This window comes from Cherax quadricarinatus, chromosome 7, assembly GCF_038502225.1.
Source record: "Cherax quadricarinatus isolate ZL_2023a chromosome 7, ASM3850222v1, whole genome shotgun sequence".
Classification (NCBI taxonomy): domain Eukaryota; kingdom Metazoa; phylum Arthropoda; class Malacostraca; order Decapoda; family Parastacidae; genus Cherax; species Cherax quadricarinatus.
Genome location: NC_091298.1, coordinates 28,820,395 through 28,837,009, shown reverse-complemented (window position 1 = coordinate 28,837,009; position 16,615 = coordinate 28,820,395). Strand labels below are relative to the sequence as shown.

The 16,615-nt window shown below is 38.6% G+C and overlaps 1 protein-coding gene across 2 annotated transcripts in view; it reads left to right on the top strand.

Annotated features, from left to right (window-relative positions):
- Arp8 (Actin-related protein 8) overlaps positions 1–16,615 on the top strand; it is a 311,465-nt gene that overhangs the window by 251,749 nt on the left and 43,101 nt on the right. For both annotated transcript variants that reach the window (XM_070082386.1, XM_070082385.1), the window contains one exon: positions 8,096–8,245. In XM_070082386.1, coding sequence (XP_069938487.1) covers positions 8,096–8,245 — 150 coding nt within the window. The remainder of the gene's footprint in view (positions 1–8,095; positions 8,246–16,615) is intronic.

The window sequence follows — 16,615 nt, the reverse complement described above, 5'->3', positions numbered from 1 at the left end:
GGAAGTCCTTGGGGTTGGAGGTTACTGGGGAGGATGTGGAAGAGTTGGTGGAGGAGGACAATGATGAACTAACCACTGATGAGCTGAAAGATCATCTTCAACAGCAAGAGGCCAGACCTGAGGAAACTGCTTCGGAGGAGGGGAGAGAGAAATTGAAGTTGTCTACTTCAAAGATTAAGGAAATGTGTGCAAAGTGGCACACATTGCACACATTGCAAGCTGTGCTGGTGACTATTACAGTGATAATGTTGTGAACCACTTTAGACAAATCATAAAGGAACGAGAGGTATAGAGCTCTATGGACAGATATGTTGTGCAACAGAGGTCCAGTGACTCTCAAGCTGGTCCTAGTGGCATTAAAAGAAGAAGGGAAATAACTCCGGAAAAGGACTTGCTACCTAAAATCCTAATGGAAGGTGATTCCCCTTCTAAACAATAACAACTTCCACACTCTCCCCTCCTCCCATCCCATCAATCATCACCAGATCTTCAATAAAGGTAAGTGTCATGTATTCTATTCTTAGTAGAGTATTAACTGTGCATGTCTTCTTCAGTTTGTGTGTATTAAAATTAATATTTCATGTGGTAAAAATTTTTTTTTTTTAATACTTTGGGGTGTCAGGAACGGATTAATTTGATTTTCATTGTTTCTTATGGGGAAAATTAATTCGCCTTACGATAATTTCGGCATACGATGAGCTCTCAGGAACGGATTAGTATCGTAAGGCAGGGGTCCACTGTATAGAGTGAAGGCATATGAAAGGAATATTTTTCTACAGTTATCCCCCAGTAACTGGTGTTTGACTAGAGAAAACGTAATTCTTCTGACACTCCTACAAAGCCGCTTGGTAAACACATCTCATATTTATATCAATTTTTATATTGTGGGTGTATGTATATGTTTATATGCTTTGTAACATGTTTCTTATATAATTTTGAAGAAAATATTATAGATGGATTAATGAAAATGTCTATATTATATTTGACTGTCGCAACCCCCAATCCTGAGGTGTCTCCTGGTGTCGCAAAATTTAAAAAAAAAAAAATTATTTTTTCTTATGAAATGATAGAAAATCTTTTCCCGATTGTAATGACACCAAAAAAACGAAATTTGATGGAAAAATGACGGAATTATGCTCTCGCGAAGTTAGCGACCTCGGCTCTGTTTAGAAATCGGCGATTTCGCCCACTTTGAGCCCTATTTTCGGCTAATTCCATTGTTCCAGTCGCCCAAACTCATAGCTATTTCTTTTGAACTCCATTTTTTCAATCGATTGAGTACAAGAAACTGCCCATTTATCGATTTCAACTACCTAATAATGTGGTCAGAAATTTGCAATTTGGCCAATTTCATGAAAACTAAAAAATATGACAATTTCAAAATAAGGCCCAGAATGAACAATGCAGACATTCCTGGCTCTAAAATAACATTTTCTTTGTTCATCAGTCATATCTCCAGGCCCCTCTGATATTACTCTTGCTTTCTATTTTGAATTTTTATTCAAACAAAAAATAGAAGACTTACTATTATGCAGACTACTGCATTACTGTAATAATTATATAAATAACATCAACCCATTCATTTCTGCATATTAGAATGGCTAGTTGGATATTTATTGCACAATGGCATCATTTGTTTACTTTTGAACATTGGCAAAAATCAAACATTTACCCTACTTGGAGCTCCATTTCTAGGTTCTTTTTATAGTAAAAGCAATCAAAATCACCTCTATTTCTATAATATGTTTTCCATTCTATCAAATGAGACCAAGAAAACGAGAATACAACCATAAATACTATACGAAAATAGACCACAAAGTCGGCATTTTAATTAAAAAAAACGGTCAGTTTTTTTTTCTCATTATGCACTGCGTGCTCCAGGATTTTTTTTATATGGTGCACACTGACCACACAGACCCATTCTCTCACATGTGGGCCTACCAGCTTTCTTCTGCTTGATTTGAAGCCGCTAGAATTTATGAGTATGTATACGTCAAACACGGTACCTCGTAAGACGTATATATACGGCCGCGACAGTCAAAGGGTTAATGGTCCAAACGTATATATATGTTTTTTCAACATCTGAAAGTACGTAAAAAAAATGTAGATCTTCTATTTTGTTTTACATTTGAAAACGCATAAAAAAACTTTTATCTACATTTTTTTTGTTATATTTGAAAACATGTAAAAAAACTAGATCTACTTTTTTAGCAATACGAATTTGAACGTCAATCTGTTTGGACCGTTTAAAGGTTAATGTAAAATAAGGCATTTAATGTGCCCAAGAATGATTATTATTACGTAGTATTACTATGGCTTTAAGACTAGAGGGACACTTAGTGATTTTAATGTGTACCTGCATGCCAGCACAGTATGTAAGTATATTTAGGTACAGGTACACATAAGTATAATTATCAAAGTATATATGAAATACAGCAGGGCCCCACTTATACAGCAGGTTAGGTTCCAGGCTACCGCCGTAAAGCGGAAACCGCCGTAAAGTGGAACACCCTTTTTTTCCACTTATAAATGCATACAAACACTAGATAACAAGTTTACACTAACATATATTAAGTTAGCAATAGAACCAGGCATCAAAAAACAATAAAAAAGTACAATACACACATAGTGCACTCATTACTTACCTTAAAATATTTATAGTCTTAATGTAGGGTGAGACAAGTAGTATTTATTGTAAGAAATCAAGTGTGGTATGTATGGTAATCAGCCAGGCTACCTTACCAGGCCACCCCACCCACACATACAATTCTATGATATTTAAGCATCCCAGAGTGATAAAATGTATATACAGTTCACTCATTACTTACCTTAAAATATAGGGTGAGATGAGTAGTATTTATTGTAAAAAATCAAGTGTGGTATGTATGGTAGTCAGCCGGGCTACCATACCAGGCCAACCCACCCACACATATATTCTATGATATTTAAGCATCCCAGAGCGATAAAATGTATATACAGTTCACTCATTACTTACCTTAAAATATTTGTAGTCTTAATGTAGGGTCAGGAGTAAGTAAACGAGATAAAACGAATAAATGAGAAAGAGAAAGAATGAGTACATGAGAGGGGACAGGCGCAGAGTTATGTAAACAAACCAGGCGAAGGTAAGTTTTGTAAACAAAGTGTACACGTCTGGTTTGTGTACAAGTTACATTGTGTACAGGTTGTCTCTACATTGATACGGTAGAATTAATAAAGAAGAACACTCCCATTCTCATGTAACATCATTTTGAGAAGAAATGAAGCTCTGAGTGAAGGCAATGGAAATAAGTCACACTGACTTTTTTGGGTTATCCTAGGTTCTCTACACATATGTTGTTATGTATGATAATCTATGTAACTGTATTTGTGTATACCTAAATAAACTTACTTACATACATACGAAAGGAATAATTTTCTACAGTTACCCCCAGTAACACATTTTCTCTTATGTTAGATTAGAGAAAATGTTATTCTTGCCATCACTTGTACAAGTTATCTGGCTCCCACATCTTATATTTATGTTTATTTATTCTATTGTGGGGTGTATTTATCATCTTTTTATGTTATGTATCGTGTTTATTATATAATTTTGAAAAAAATATCATGGATGGATTAATGAAAATGTGTATATTAACGTAATATACGACATTTAATGAGACTCGGTGAGTATTGTTGTTATTATTATTATCATTTCTAATATGGCTTCACTTGTGCAAGTCGTCTGCTACCACATCTCACATTTATGTTTATTTATTCTACTGTGGGGTGTATTTATCTTATTTATATGTTATGCATCGTGTTTATTATATAATTTTGAAAAAAAATATCATAGATGGATTAATGAAAATGTGTATATTAACGTAATATACGACATTTAAATGACTCGATGATTATTATTATCATTACTAATATGACGTCTGGAGACATAAGACACTTACCGATTTTAATGTGTACCTGCATGCCAGCACAGTATGTAAGTTTATTTAGGTACAGGTATACATAAGTATAATTATCAGAGTATATATAAAATATGAAATAACTTTTAAAAACATTTGAAATTTTGGAGTTTCCAGACAAAATGGAGAGACTTAGTGCTTACTGAGCTCACGAAGAATGTAAACAAACAGGGTGGGGCACGGTGACCATATTAGAAAGTCAGGTGGGGGGAGCCATATAGCGAGTTTTGGTCATAATTTGAAATGACCGTATTAGCGGAACGCCGTAAAGTGAAACGCCGTAAAGTGGGGCCCTACTGTATGCATTAACTTTAAAACACTTGAAATTTTGGAAAGTTTCCAGACATAATAAAGATGTGCTCACGGAGAATGTAAACAAACCGAGTGGGGTGCGTTGTATTAAAAAGACAGGGAGCTGTACAGCAAGTTTTGGACATAATTTGAAATAGCCGTATTAGCGATGCCATAAAGCGGGGCCCTACTGTATTGAAAAGTTCAACAATTGACAAAGTGGTTAAATATTTAGAAAGTTTGATGGAAGATTTTTGTACCTCTGTATGTATGCTAAATTTCTAAATAAATAAATAAATAAATCTTATTTATTTAAGAAATAATTGGGATACAAGCTTAACAGAATGTAAACTTATCAGATAAAGCATTGGTGTAACAACCTCAGTATCAGAAAGATGAAGAAGTTAGGAAGATGTCCATAGATGAAACAGCTAAAAATGACAGAATTGAGTTCAGAGAATCACCTCAAGACTAACATTTTAATGCTCCTCTGGATTGCCATCTTCGAAACATGACAAGATGATACAGGGGCCTACGAGAGGTGGAGTCAGAGTTCAGTGTTTTGTAAAATGAGTGTCAGTTCTATAAAAGAAAAAGGTGGAAATCTGTGTAGTAAATAAAGCATAAATATTTTGCACTCTTCCAATTATGGCTGCAGAGGCAGAATATTCTTTCAGTACTCTGGGAAGAGTAGAAAATATTCTGAGATCAGTTGTGTGTCAGATTTGACTAAATAGTTTAGGTGTTTTGTTAATGATAGCTAGTTTGTCAAGAAAACTTCATTATAATGGCATTATTGATTTGTTTTCTAGCATAAAGCCAGAAGAATGCTTGTATAAAACAGTTTATTAGTCTCTTTTGCCATATTACTTCGTGATTTTTACATGTTATGAATTTCAAGTCTTGCCTTACTTCATATGTTCCTGCAGTTTTCAGAGGAGTAGGTTTGTCTTGTCCACACTCTCCACTGCTCATACTCATCTTTCATATGAACTGTAAGTTCCTTATAAATAACATATAGGGAATTAGTGCTTGTCAGAGATTCATTAGTACTATTTTTCGTTATTCAGCCTGTAAATTCTACAGCTTTAGTGTTGGTTACCATTAATTTTCTCACCCACGCTATCATTATATTCACAAAACAGAGCTAAACCCATGTGGTTCACACAGTACTATGTGGTGGAGGAGAAATTGCATAGAAAGAAAACTGAAGGATGGGCTCATGTGCTAAGAGGAAAGTCAAACTTCGTGTAATAAGTTAGATTCTCTCGAGAAGTCATAGTGTGTATGCCCTTTCCTTCCCTGTGTAGCTTGTGATAAGCTGCTGATTGTGAATCATATTTTAATGGTTTGCTTATGGCTTAGGCCATGCCACCTTCATAATGGTTTTTATAATTATCAAGGGGCCTGTAGAGACCTCAGGGAACTTATAGGGGAGTCTTTTGATCTTGCTAATTTAATGGAGTTTTTAATTGATGTTGGCATTGTTGCTTGATATAACAGTACAGTAGGGCTCCACTTATACGGCAGGTTAGGGTCCGGGCTGTCGCCGGAAAGCAGACATCGCCGGAAGGCAGAACTCCATTTTTTCCATTTATAAATGCATATAAATGCCAGACAACAAGTTTACACTAAATTATATTAAGTTAGTAATAGAACTAGGCATTAAAACACACACAAAGTAACACACAGTCACAGTAAATTCATTACTTATCTTAAAGTATTTGTAATCTTAATGTAGGGAGAGAGGTGAGTAGTACTTATTTGTAGGAAGTCAGGTGCAGGTAGCCCAGGTGTAGGTAGCACTGGCTCCCCGTCTCATACTTAATATACGATATTTAAAACATCCCAGAGAGGTAAAATGCACATACAGTACACTCATTATTTACCTTAAAATATGTGTAGTCTTAATATAGGAAGAGAGGTGAGTAGTATTTATTTGTATAAAGTCAGTGTAGGTAGCCGGTAGGTGTAGCCTGGGCTACACCTACCGGCTACCTACACTGTGGCCCAGAGCCATATTATTAACATTGACATGCCTTGTTCACTGAATTTAATCATTTCTAACAACTACCTTTAGATGCCATCATAAACGAAGGTAGAAGTAATGAATAATTCATGCCGAAAATTGTAAACAAAAGCGGAGTGGGAGAGTGGCTGGGCCAAACACAGATTCATACACGTTTTCTCTGATGGCTGAACAGAGAAAATGTAATGTTGTCCCTCCACCCGGCTCCACAAGTATTATTATCAGAGCATATAAAATATGCAATAAATGCCAGACAACAAGTTTACACTAACTTATATAAAGTTAGCAATAGAAATAGGCATTAAAAATGCAATATAAGGTAAGATACACACAGAGTACACTTATTACTTACCTTAAAATATTAATATTAATGTGTGATAGGTGAGTGGCAGGGTGTTTATTGAATAAAATCAAAATGGCACACCATCATCCTCTAACTTGGCACTTAAAGCAAGAGGCTTACGACTTCTCTTTTTATTACAGCTAACCTTAGACGCCATTGTCAATGAGAGCCAACTAGTTAATGAAAGAGTAAATGAGAGAGAGAACAAGATACAGAGTTGAGACAATGTAAGAACACAAACTGAACAGGTAGTGGACGATCACTTGGTCAGGCGAAATGCGTATTAATGTGTGTCTACTTTTAATTCATTCACATCCATTTGTAAGAGTTTGTAAAACATTTACCTCAATATTTTTTTAATTTTAATAATAATTACCTCACAATACAAATACTCTTACATTGTGTACAAGTTGTACAAGTTAGTTCAGAATAAACAAACAGCAACACACCATTTTTAGAGTGAATGAAGATAATAATATTAATAATGATAATAATAATAATATTATTATTAATAATAATAATAATAATATTATTATTATTATTATTATTATTATTAATAATAATATTATTATTATTATTATTAATATTAATAATAATAATTATTATTATTATTATTATTATTATTATTATTATTATAAAAAACACTAAACCCACAAGGGTCGTGAATTGCTATACATAGAGTAAGGGCATACGAAAAGAATATTTTTCTACAGTTACCCCCAGTGTTTGACTAGGGAAAACGTAATTCTTCCGACAATACCTACACAGCTGCTTTGTAAACAAATCTCATATTTACATCAATTTTTATTCTGAGTGTATGTATCATGTTTATATGCTATGTAATGGGTTTCATATATAATTTTGAGGAAAATATCATAGATGGATTAATGAAAATGCCTATATTGATGTAAAATAAGACATTTAGTGTGCCCAAGAGTGATTATTATTACATAGTATTGGCGTCATGAGTAGAGAGAGACTTAGCGATTTTAATGTGTACCTGCACACCAGCACAGTGTGTAAGTATATTTAGGTACAGGTACACATAAGTATAATTATCAGAGTACATATAAAATATGCAGTAACTTTAAAACACTTGAAATTTTGGAAAGTTTCCTGACATAATAGATGTGGTCACGGAAAATGTAAACAAACTGGGTGGGGGCGCCGTATTTAAAAGACCGCTTGCCGTATAGCAAATTTTGGTCATAATTTGACATCACCATATTAGCGGAACGCCGTAAGGCGAAACGCCGTAAAGCGGGGCCTTACTGTATTTGTTTGTGTTGTGTGTTTATTTGCATTGCTTTTATTTATTGATTTTACTGTTGTTTTTATTGTGTTGTATTTTTTATGGCTGTAAGCGCTAAGTGAACAATACAAAGTGCTTCATAATGGTCCAGTTATGACTACCATAGTATGTGCACATTGAAGATGAGGTTTGCTTACCCAAAGTTTGTTTCTCATGTACAGCTGAGGCTTGACTATGGTGGTGGTGATGTGACTCAGGTGTTCTACTGGTTATTAAAGAAGTGTGGCTTCCCTCACCAAGTGAACCTCAGTAAGAAACTCGATGCAATGCTGCTCAACAAGCTGAAACATGAATTCTGCCATGTTAATCTGGTAAGAAGTGTTTGTAACAAATTTTCTAGGTATGATTGTACTACATTTTCATTATCTGTGTAAGTAATAACATATGCAAGTGAGACAAAATAATAGGTATGTACAGTGGAACCTCAAAAATCGATCTTAATCCATTCCAGGAGCTAGTTCTAAATTCAGAAAGTCTGAAATTCGAAGCAATATTTCCCATAAGAAATAATGGAAATACAATTAATCCATTCCAGAAACCCAAAAATATTCACACAAAAAATACATTTTATAGAGATTAATTACAGTTTTACATACAACAAATACTATAGTTTTTAATTATGTATAGTAATACATATAAAATAACATTTTTACTGTACTTACCTTTATTGAAGATTGGTGATGGCATCTGGAAGATAGGGAGGAGGAGAGAGGGAGTTGGGGTTAGTGTTTGGAAGGAGAATCCCCCTCCATGAGGACTTCAGGTAAAGCCCTCTCTTGGGTTATTTCCCTTTTCTGTCTTTTAACCCTTTGAGGGTCGACAGGCCCTCTCCGAAACTCGTTCTCAGGGTTGGCCAAATTTCAAAAAAAAAAAAATTATTTTTTCTTATGAAAAAATAGAGTATTTTTTTCTAAACATTATATGCTAAACAAAAAAATTTTAACGTCAATACTTACCGAGATATGGAGGTGTGAAATTTGCCAAAATTGAACAACATATGGTAACATCGCCGACTGCCGTCACCCGGTATTTTTCTATTTACTTTTTTATGTACTATTTTCAATTATTTTTCAATTTTTCTTTTTCTGAGTAACTTTTATGGCCTCTGAGGCCAACATGATCAGTATTTTGTAAGTTATTTCTTTTTCAATACTACACAATAAGGGCGTAAACACTGTTGTTATTATTTTGTTTACAGAAAATATTTACACAAACAAACAATATGAAATGTTGTTTATTACTATTTTTCTATATTTTATATACACATATACAGTCACAGGGAATGTTTCTAGAAGTTCTGCAGCCTGTGGAACTCTTTGAAACATGGTGTCATGCACAGTGGAGTTTTGCACTCCTCACACATAAAACGAGTGTCTCTGCGTTGTTGTGGGTGTTTTTTTGTATGTGAACAGACGTAACACCTCTTCTGAGCCTTTTTCTTCAAAGCAGTAGCAGGCAGTTTTACCAGGAAGTGATCACCATGCTTCAGACGAGCAGGTAGTTGTTGATAATTTGGTGGGCGGTCAATTGCAGGTGCTGTTCCTTGGTACTTGAATACTATTTGTCTGATGACAGACAAACAGAATTCGCCGTACTGTGGTTTGTTTCTGGTGCTCATCTTATACATATTATAAGCATTGAGCATGGAAATGTCCAGAAGATGGAAAAACAGTTTGATGTACCACTTATAACTCTTGCGAACACAATCAGCAAACCCAATCTGCATGTCACATTTGTCCACTGAACGCATGTTGAAGGTGTAATCAATCACAGCTGCAGGTTTTAGAATGGGTTCATTTCTCTCTCTATGCTGCCTGCCACTGTTTGCCATTTCATTAGGGTGAATTGATGACAACAGTGTGACATCTCGTTTGTCATGCCACCGAAATGCCATGATGTCATTGGCAGCAAACGCCTGCACCTCACCTCTACGAGTGCCAGCGTCAAACCTGGGCATATGTTTTCGATTTGCACGCACTGTGCCACACACATCTGTCATGTTCGCTCGCAAAAAATCACTGAGTGAGGGGCTTGTGTACCAGTTATCTGTATATAATATATGCCCCTTACCAAGGTATGGTTCTATCATTGTTCGAACCACATCACCTGAGATGCCCAATAACTTCCTGGTATTTTGCAATGTATAACTTCCAGTGTACACAATAATATCCAATACCAGACCACTGTAACAATCACAAAGCACAAACAACTTTATACCAAAGCGTTTCCTCTTGCTTGGTATGTACTGCTTGAAAGAGAGTCTTCCTTTGAACAGAATCAAAGACTCGTCAATTACAAGCTTCCTGAAGGGATAAAAATGCGTACTGAATTTCTGTTTCAGATACACAAACACATTCCTAATCTTATATAACCTGTCAGTTCTGTCAGGCCTGGTTTTATCTGAGAAGTGAAGCATACGTAACATTAGCACAAATCGATTCACTGGCATTATATCACTGAAACCTGGTGTTGCAATCAGGGGGTCTGTTGACCAGTATGATTTCACTTTGTGCTTATACACATGTGGCATAAGCATTATTGTGGCAAAGAAAAGATACATCTCAGCCACAGTTGCCTCCTTCCATTGGTGTAGACGTGATTTTGGTGAAAGTAATGTGTTTGCCATGGTGTACTCGTAGTATGTGTTGCTTTCCATGACAATACTTTTCATCAGTGGTTTGTCAAAGAATAACTCGAAACATTCCAGTTCAGTGGCATTGTTCCCAAGTGCACAAGATGGCCGTATTCCACTTTGGCTGCCATCAAACTGGTGGGGATTTGGAACAAAATTGACAGCTTCCTGCCAATCCCAGGTGCAGTCTGCTGGTGGGTACTGGACAATGACAGGTGGTTGTGGTTGTGGAGGTTGTGGTTGTGGAGGCTGGTGTGGTGGGGGAGTGGGGGATGGTGGCTTTTGTTCTAGATCAGCTGAGGCAGCGGCGTGGGTGGCAGTGTGGCCCACTGCTGGTGCCTCACCGCCGGCACCACTACCACCACGCACATTTTCCATCCCAATTGCAACAGTATCTTCGTCATTTTCACTGTCTGTTCCTGTTGTACAGCCACGGGATGTACTCTGAGATACACTCCTTCCCCTTGGAATAGCATATGGCACACTTCCAGAGCGCATATATCGTCGTATATACTGATGCTTCACTGGGGAATATTGCACTTCACTATCACTACTGGAACTAGTTTGAAGAGCTTGTAGTTCATATTCACTATCACTATCATCACCCATGCTCTCATCTGAGTCTGGGATTTGGGAAAATAGAAGTTTCCTCTTGGGTTCTGGAACAACTGAACGTGAACACGAGGGCCCAGCACCAGAGGTGGAAGGCTGAGGGTCGTCTGGGTTTTCTTCACTATTACCGATATTATGGTCATTAGTTTCGGTCAAAACCTCACTAAAACCACGAAACTCATCTTCACTGGCACTTCCATCACTATTAGAACTGTCACTGGGGAACAAAAGTGTCCCAATTCGCCGAGGAGTGAGGAGCTTCTTACCGCGAGGCATGGTGGACATTGTTTACTAAGAGGGCATTCCCACAATGCACCACTGGGTCCCAGATTTTTTTTCTACCGCGCACACTGACCACGCAGACCCATTCTCTCACACCTAGGCCTACCAGCCTTTTTGCGCGAGATTTGAGGCCGCTAGAATTTATGCGTACTAGTACGTCAAAAACCCCTACGCGTAAGACGTACTAGTACGACGAAAACCCTCAAAGGGTTAATGCCACTAGGACCAGCTTGAGAGTCACTGGACCCCTGTCTCACAAAATAACTGTCCACAGTCCTCTGTTTCTGGTGCCTCGTTAACATTTCCCTAAAATGGGACATGGTTCTGTCACTGAACTTGTTGCAAAGATGGCTTGTTTCAGCTTGCTCAGGGTGGTACTTCTGCACAAACATTTGGACATCATTCCACTTGGCACAAATCTCCTTAATCTTTGAAGAAGGCACCTCATCCACTCCCTCTTCCTCCTCCTCTGAAGCAAGTTCCTCAGCTGTGGTCTGATACTGCTCCAGATGAAGCTCTTGCAGCTCTTCAGTGGTTAGCTCTTCCCTGTGGTCCTCCACCAACTCTTCCACATCCTCACCACTCACCTCCAACCCCAGGGTATTCCCCAATGCCACAATAGAGTCCACAACAGGCAGAGGGTGAGCTGGGTCAGGGTCAGGGTCAGCCTCAAACCCTTCAAAATCCCTCTTTTGGACACAATCTGGCCACAATTGTCTCCAAGCAGAGTTCGAAGTCCTGGAAGTCACTCCCTCCCAAGCCTTACCTATAAGGCTTATGGAGCTGTAGATGTTGAAGTGATTCCTCCAGAACTCTCTTAGGGTCAACTTAGTGTCTGTGGTCACTTCAAAGCACTTTTCAAACACTGCTTTTGTGTAGAGTTTTTTGAAGTTAGAAATGACCTGCTGGTCCATGGGCTGGAGGAGAGGAGTGGTGTTAGGAGGCAAGAACTTCACTTTTATGAAACTGAAGTCCTTAGACAAGAGGTCTAATAAGTTCGGAGGATGAGCAGGAGCATTGTCCATTAACAGGAGGCACTTGAGTGGCAATTTCTTTTCCTGGAGGTATTTTTTCACACTGGGGCCAAACACTTCATAGACCCACTCTTTGAAAATTTGTCTTGTGACCCATGCCTTATGATTAGCTTTCCACAAGACACATAAATTGTTCTTAAAGACATTGTTTTTCTTAAACACACTGGGATTTTCTGAATGATACACAAGTAAAGGCTTCACTTTAAAATCACCACTAGTATTAGCACAGAACAAAAGAGTAAGCCTGTCTTTCATAGGCTTGTGTCCTGGCAGTGCCTTTTCCTCCTGTGTGATGAAGGTCCTTTTTGGCATTTTTTTCCAAAACAAGCCTGTTTCGTCACAATTAAACACTTGTTCAGGTTTGAATTCTTCACTATGTACTCCTTAAACTCCTGTACAAACTTCTCAGCCGCCCGTTTGTCTGAACTGGCTGCCTCACCATGTATTTTTTTGGTTAGCATATTAACACCTTTTGCAACATCAGCTTCCTTGATTTGTTCTTTCTTTGACAGGATAGAACCGATGGTCGACTTGTTTTTCCCATACATCCTGGCAAGCTCAACAAGTCTCACACCACTCTCATACTTCTGTATTATTTCCTTCTTCACTTCTATGGTGTTTCTCACTTTCTTTACCACAGGGGTACCACTAGCAAGTTTCTTTGGGCCCATGGCAGCTTATTTCACAGTTCCACAAGCACTAAGCACAACGAAATACAGTGGACCCCCGGTATTCGTTGGCATCGGTATTCGATAAATCCAGTATTCAATGCATTATATTGCAAAAATTTTGTCTCGGTATTCGATATGATTTGTACGAGACGTGTCCACTTGTGGCCTGAACTGCCCCATGTGTGCCAGTGTTTACAAGCCAGCCAGTGTGCGCGCATCTAAGGATACATTTGGTACATTCCACATTATCACTGTTTTTGGTGCTTGTTTCTGAAAATAAGTCACCATGGGCCCCAAGAAAGCTTCTAGTGCCAACCCTTCGAGAAAAAAGGTACTAATGACTATTGAAATGAAGAAAGAGATAATTGCAAAGTACGAAAGTGGAGTGCGTGTGTCGGAGCTGGTCAGGTTGTATAATAAACCCCAATCAACCATCTCTACTATAGTGGCCAGGAAAACGGCAATCAAGGAAGTTGTTCTTGCAAAAGGTGCAACTGTGAGTACGAAACAGCGACCGCAAGTGTTAGAAAATGTTGAGAGACTGTTATTGGTGTGGATAAATGAAAAACAGGTAGCAGGAGATAGCATCTCTCAAGCGATCATTTGTGAAAAGGCTAGGCAGTTGCGTGATGATTTGGTAAAGAAATTGCCTGCAACTAGTGGTGATGTGAGTGAATTTAAGGCCAGCAAAGGTTGGTTTGAAAGATTTAAGAATCGTAGTGGCATACATAGTGTGATTAGGCATGGTGAGGCTGCCAGTTTGGACCAAAAAGCAGCTGAAAAATATGTGAAGGAATTCAAGGATTACATAGACAGTGAAGACTTGAAACCTGAACAAGTGTTTAATTGTGACGAAACAGGCCTGTTTTGGAAGAAAATACCAAGCAGGACCTACATTACTCAGTAGGAAAAGGCACTCCCAGGACATAAGCCTATGAAAGACAGTCTTACTCTGTTGATGTGTGCCAATGCTAGTGGTGATTGCAAAGTGAAGCCTTTATTGGTGTATCACTCTGAAACTCCCAGAGCGTTCAGGCAAAACAATGTCCTCAAGGCTAATTTGTGTGTGCTGTGGAGGGCAAACAGTAAGGCATGGGTCACTAGGGACGTTTTCTATGACTAGTTACACCATGCATTTGCCCCCACTGTGAAAAATTACCTAATTGAAAAGAAATTAGACCTTAAGTGCCTCCTGGTATTAGACAATGCCCCTGGTCATCCTACAGACTTGGCAGAGTGACTTTCTGGGGACAAGAGCTTCATTAAGGTCAAGTTTTTGCCTCCTAATTCCACTCCTCTCCTGCAGCCCATGGACCAGCAGGTCATTTCCAACTTCAAGAAACTGTACACAAAAGCTATGTTTCAAAAGTGCTTTGTAGTGACCACAGAAACTCAACTGACTAAAAGAGTTTTGGAAGGATCACTTTAATATCCTCAATTGTATAAACCTTATAGGTATGGCTTGGGAGGGAGTGACTAAGAGGACCTTGAACTCTGCTTGGAAAAAACTGTGGCCAGAATGTGTAGACAAAAGGGATTTTGAAGGATTTGAGGCTAACCCTGAGAAGCCTATGCCAGTTGAGGAATCCATTGTGGCATTGGGGAAGTCCTTGGGGTTTGAGGTTAGTGGGGAGGATGTGGAAGAGTTGGTGGAGGAGGACAATGAAGAACTAACCACTGATGAGCTGCTAGATCATCTTCAACAGCAAGAGGCCACACCTGCGGAAACTGCTTCGGAGGAGGGGAGAGAGAAATTGAAGAAGTTGCCTACTTCAAAGATTAAGGAAATGTGTGCAATGTGGCTTAAAGTGCAAACCTTTTTTGATGACAGTCACCCTAACACAGCTATTGCAAGCCGTGCTGGTGACTATTACGCTGACAATGTTGTGAAACACTTTAGGAATGTTATAAAGGAATGGGAGGTACAGGCCACTATGGACAGATATGTTGTGCGACAGAAGTCCAGTGACTCTCAAGCTGGTCCTAGTGGCATTTAAAGAAGGGAAGTAACCCCAGAAAAGGACTTGCTACCTCAAGTCCTAATGGAAGGGGATTCCCCTTCTAAACACTAACACTTCTCCCCTCCTCCCATCCCATCAATCATCACCAGATCTTCATTAAAGGTAAGTGTCAATTATTCTATTGTTATTGTTGTTATTGTAATTATTCTATTGCATTAAACTTAATATTTCATGTAGTAAAATTTTTTTTTTTCATACTTTTGGGTGTCTTGCATGGATTAATTTGATTTCCATTATTTCGTATGAGGAAAATTGATACGCTTTTCGATATTTTTGGTATTCGATGAGCTCTCAGGAACGGATTAATATCGAATAATGGGGGTCCACTGTAATCGTAAAATGTGTGAATGAGAGCGCAGGTTAGTGTTCACTCAAGCATAAACAAAGCTAGACTGCTCATGGCACCTGCGCGGGGACGTGGACAGAGCGGGCCCGCGGACATGTCCCGTACCCGGCGGTCCAAAAATAGGGGTGCGTTCGATAATAAGGACACAGTTTGTCCGAGAAAATGGTCCTATTTTCGAAACGTTTGATATGTGATACGTTCGATTTTTGAGGTTCCATTGTATAATGTATTTTGCACTTCAGTTTTTTAAAATCTTGACAGATTTTAAATACAGTGGACCCCCGAGTTTCGGCAGCCTCGACTTTCGCGAAATTCGACCTTCGGCGAGTTTTTTTGTAAAAATTTGGCCTCGAGTTTCATGAAAAAACTCGTGTTTCGGCGACTGTCCGGTACCCGTCTGCCCGTCACCGCGCACACAAAGCCAGTCTCCCACGCCATTCATGCTCAATTTGCCATTGTTTACCAACACGTGACCATCACCCCGCAAGTTCATACAATACATTTCATAATAATCCATTGTTTTTTGTGCTTGCAACTGCTAAATAAGTCATCATGGACCCAAGGAAAGCTAGTGCAAGCCCTTTGGTAATAAAGTGAGTGACGGGGATGTGGAAGAGTTGGTGGAGGACCACAGGGAAGAGCTAACCACTGACAAACTGCAAGAGCTTCAACTGGAACAGCATCAGACCACAGCTGAGGAACTTGCTTCAGAGGAGGAGGAAGAAGGAGTGGATGAGGTGCCTTCTTCAGTGATTAAGGACATGTGTGGAATGTGGAATGAGTTGCAAAGTTTTGTTGAAAAGTATCACCCTGGCCAAGCTGAAACATGCCATATCTGCAACATGTACAATGACAGTGTTGTGTCCCACTTCAGGGAAATCTTAAAGAAACACCAGAAAAAGACCTCTCTGGATAGATATTTTGTGCGCCAGGGGTCCAGTGACTCTCAATTTGTTCCCAGTGGCATTAAAAGAAGAAGGGAAGTAACCCCAGATAAGGACTTGCTACCTAAAGTCCTAATGGAAGGAGATTCTCCTTCCAAACAATAGCGTACACCTTCCTCCTATCACCTCCTCCCATCTT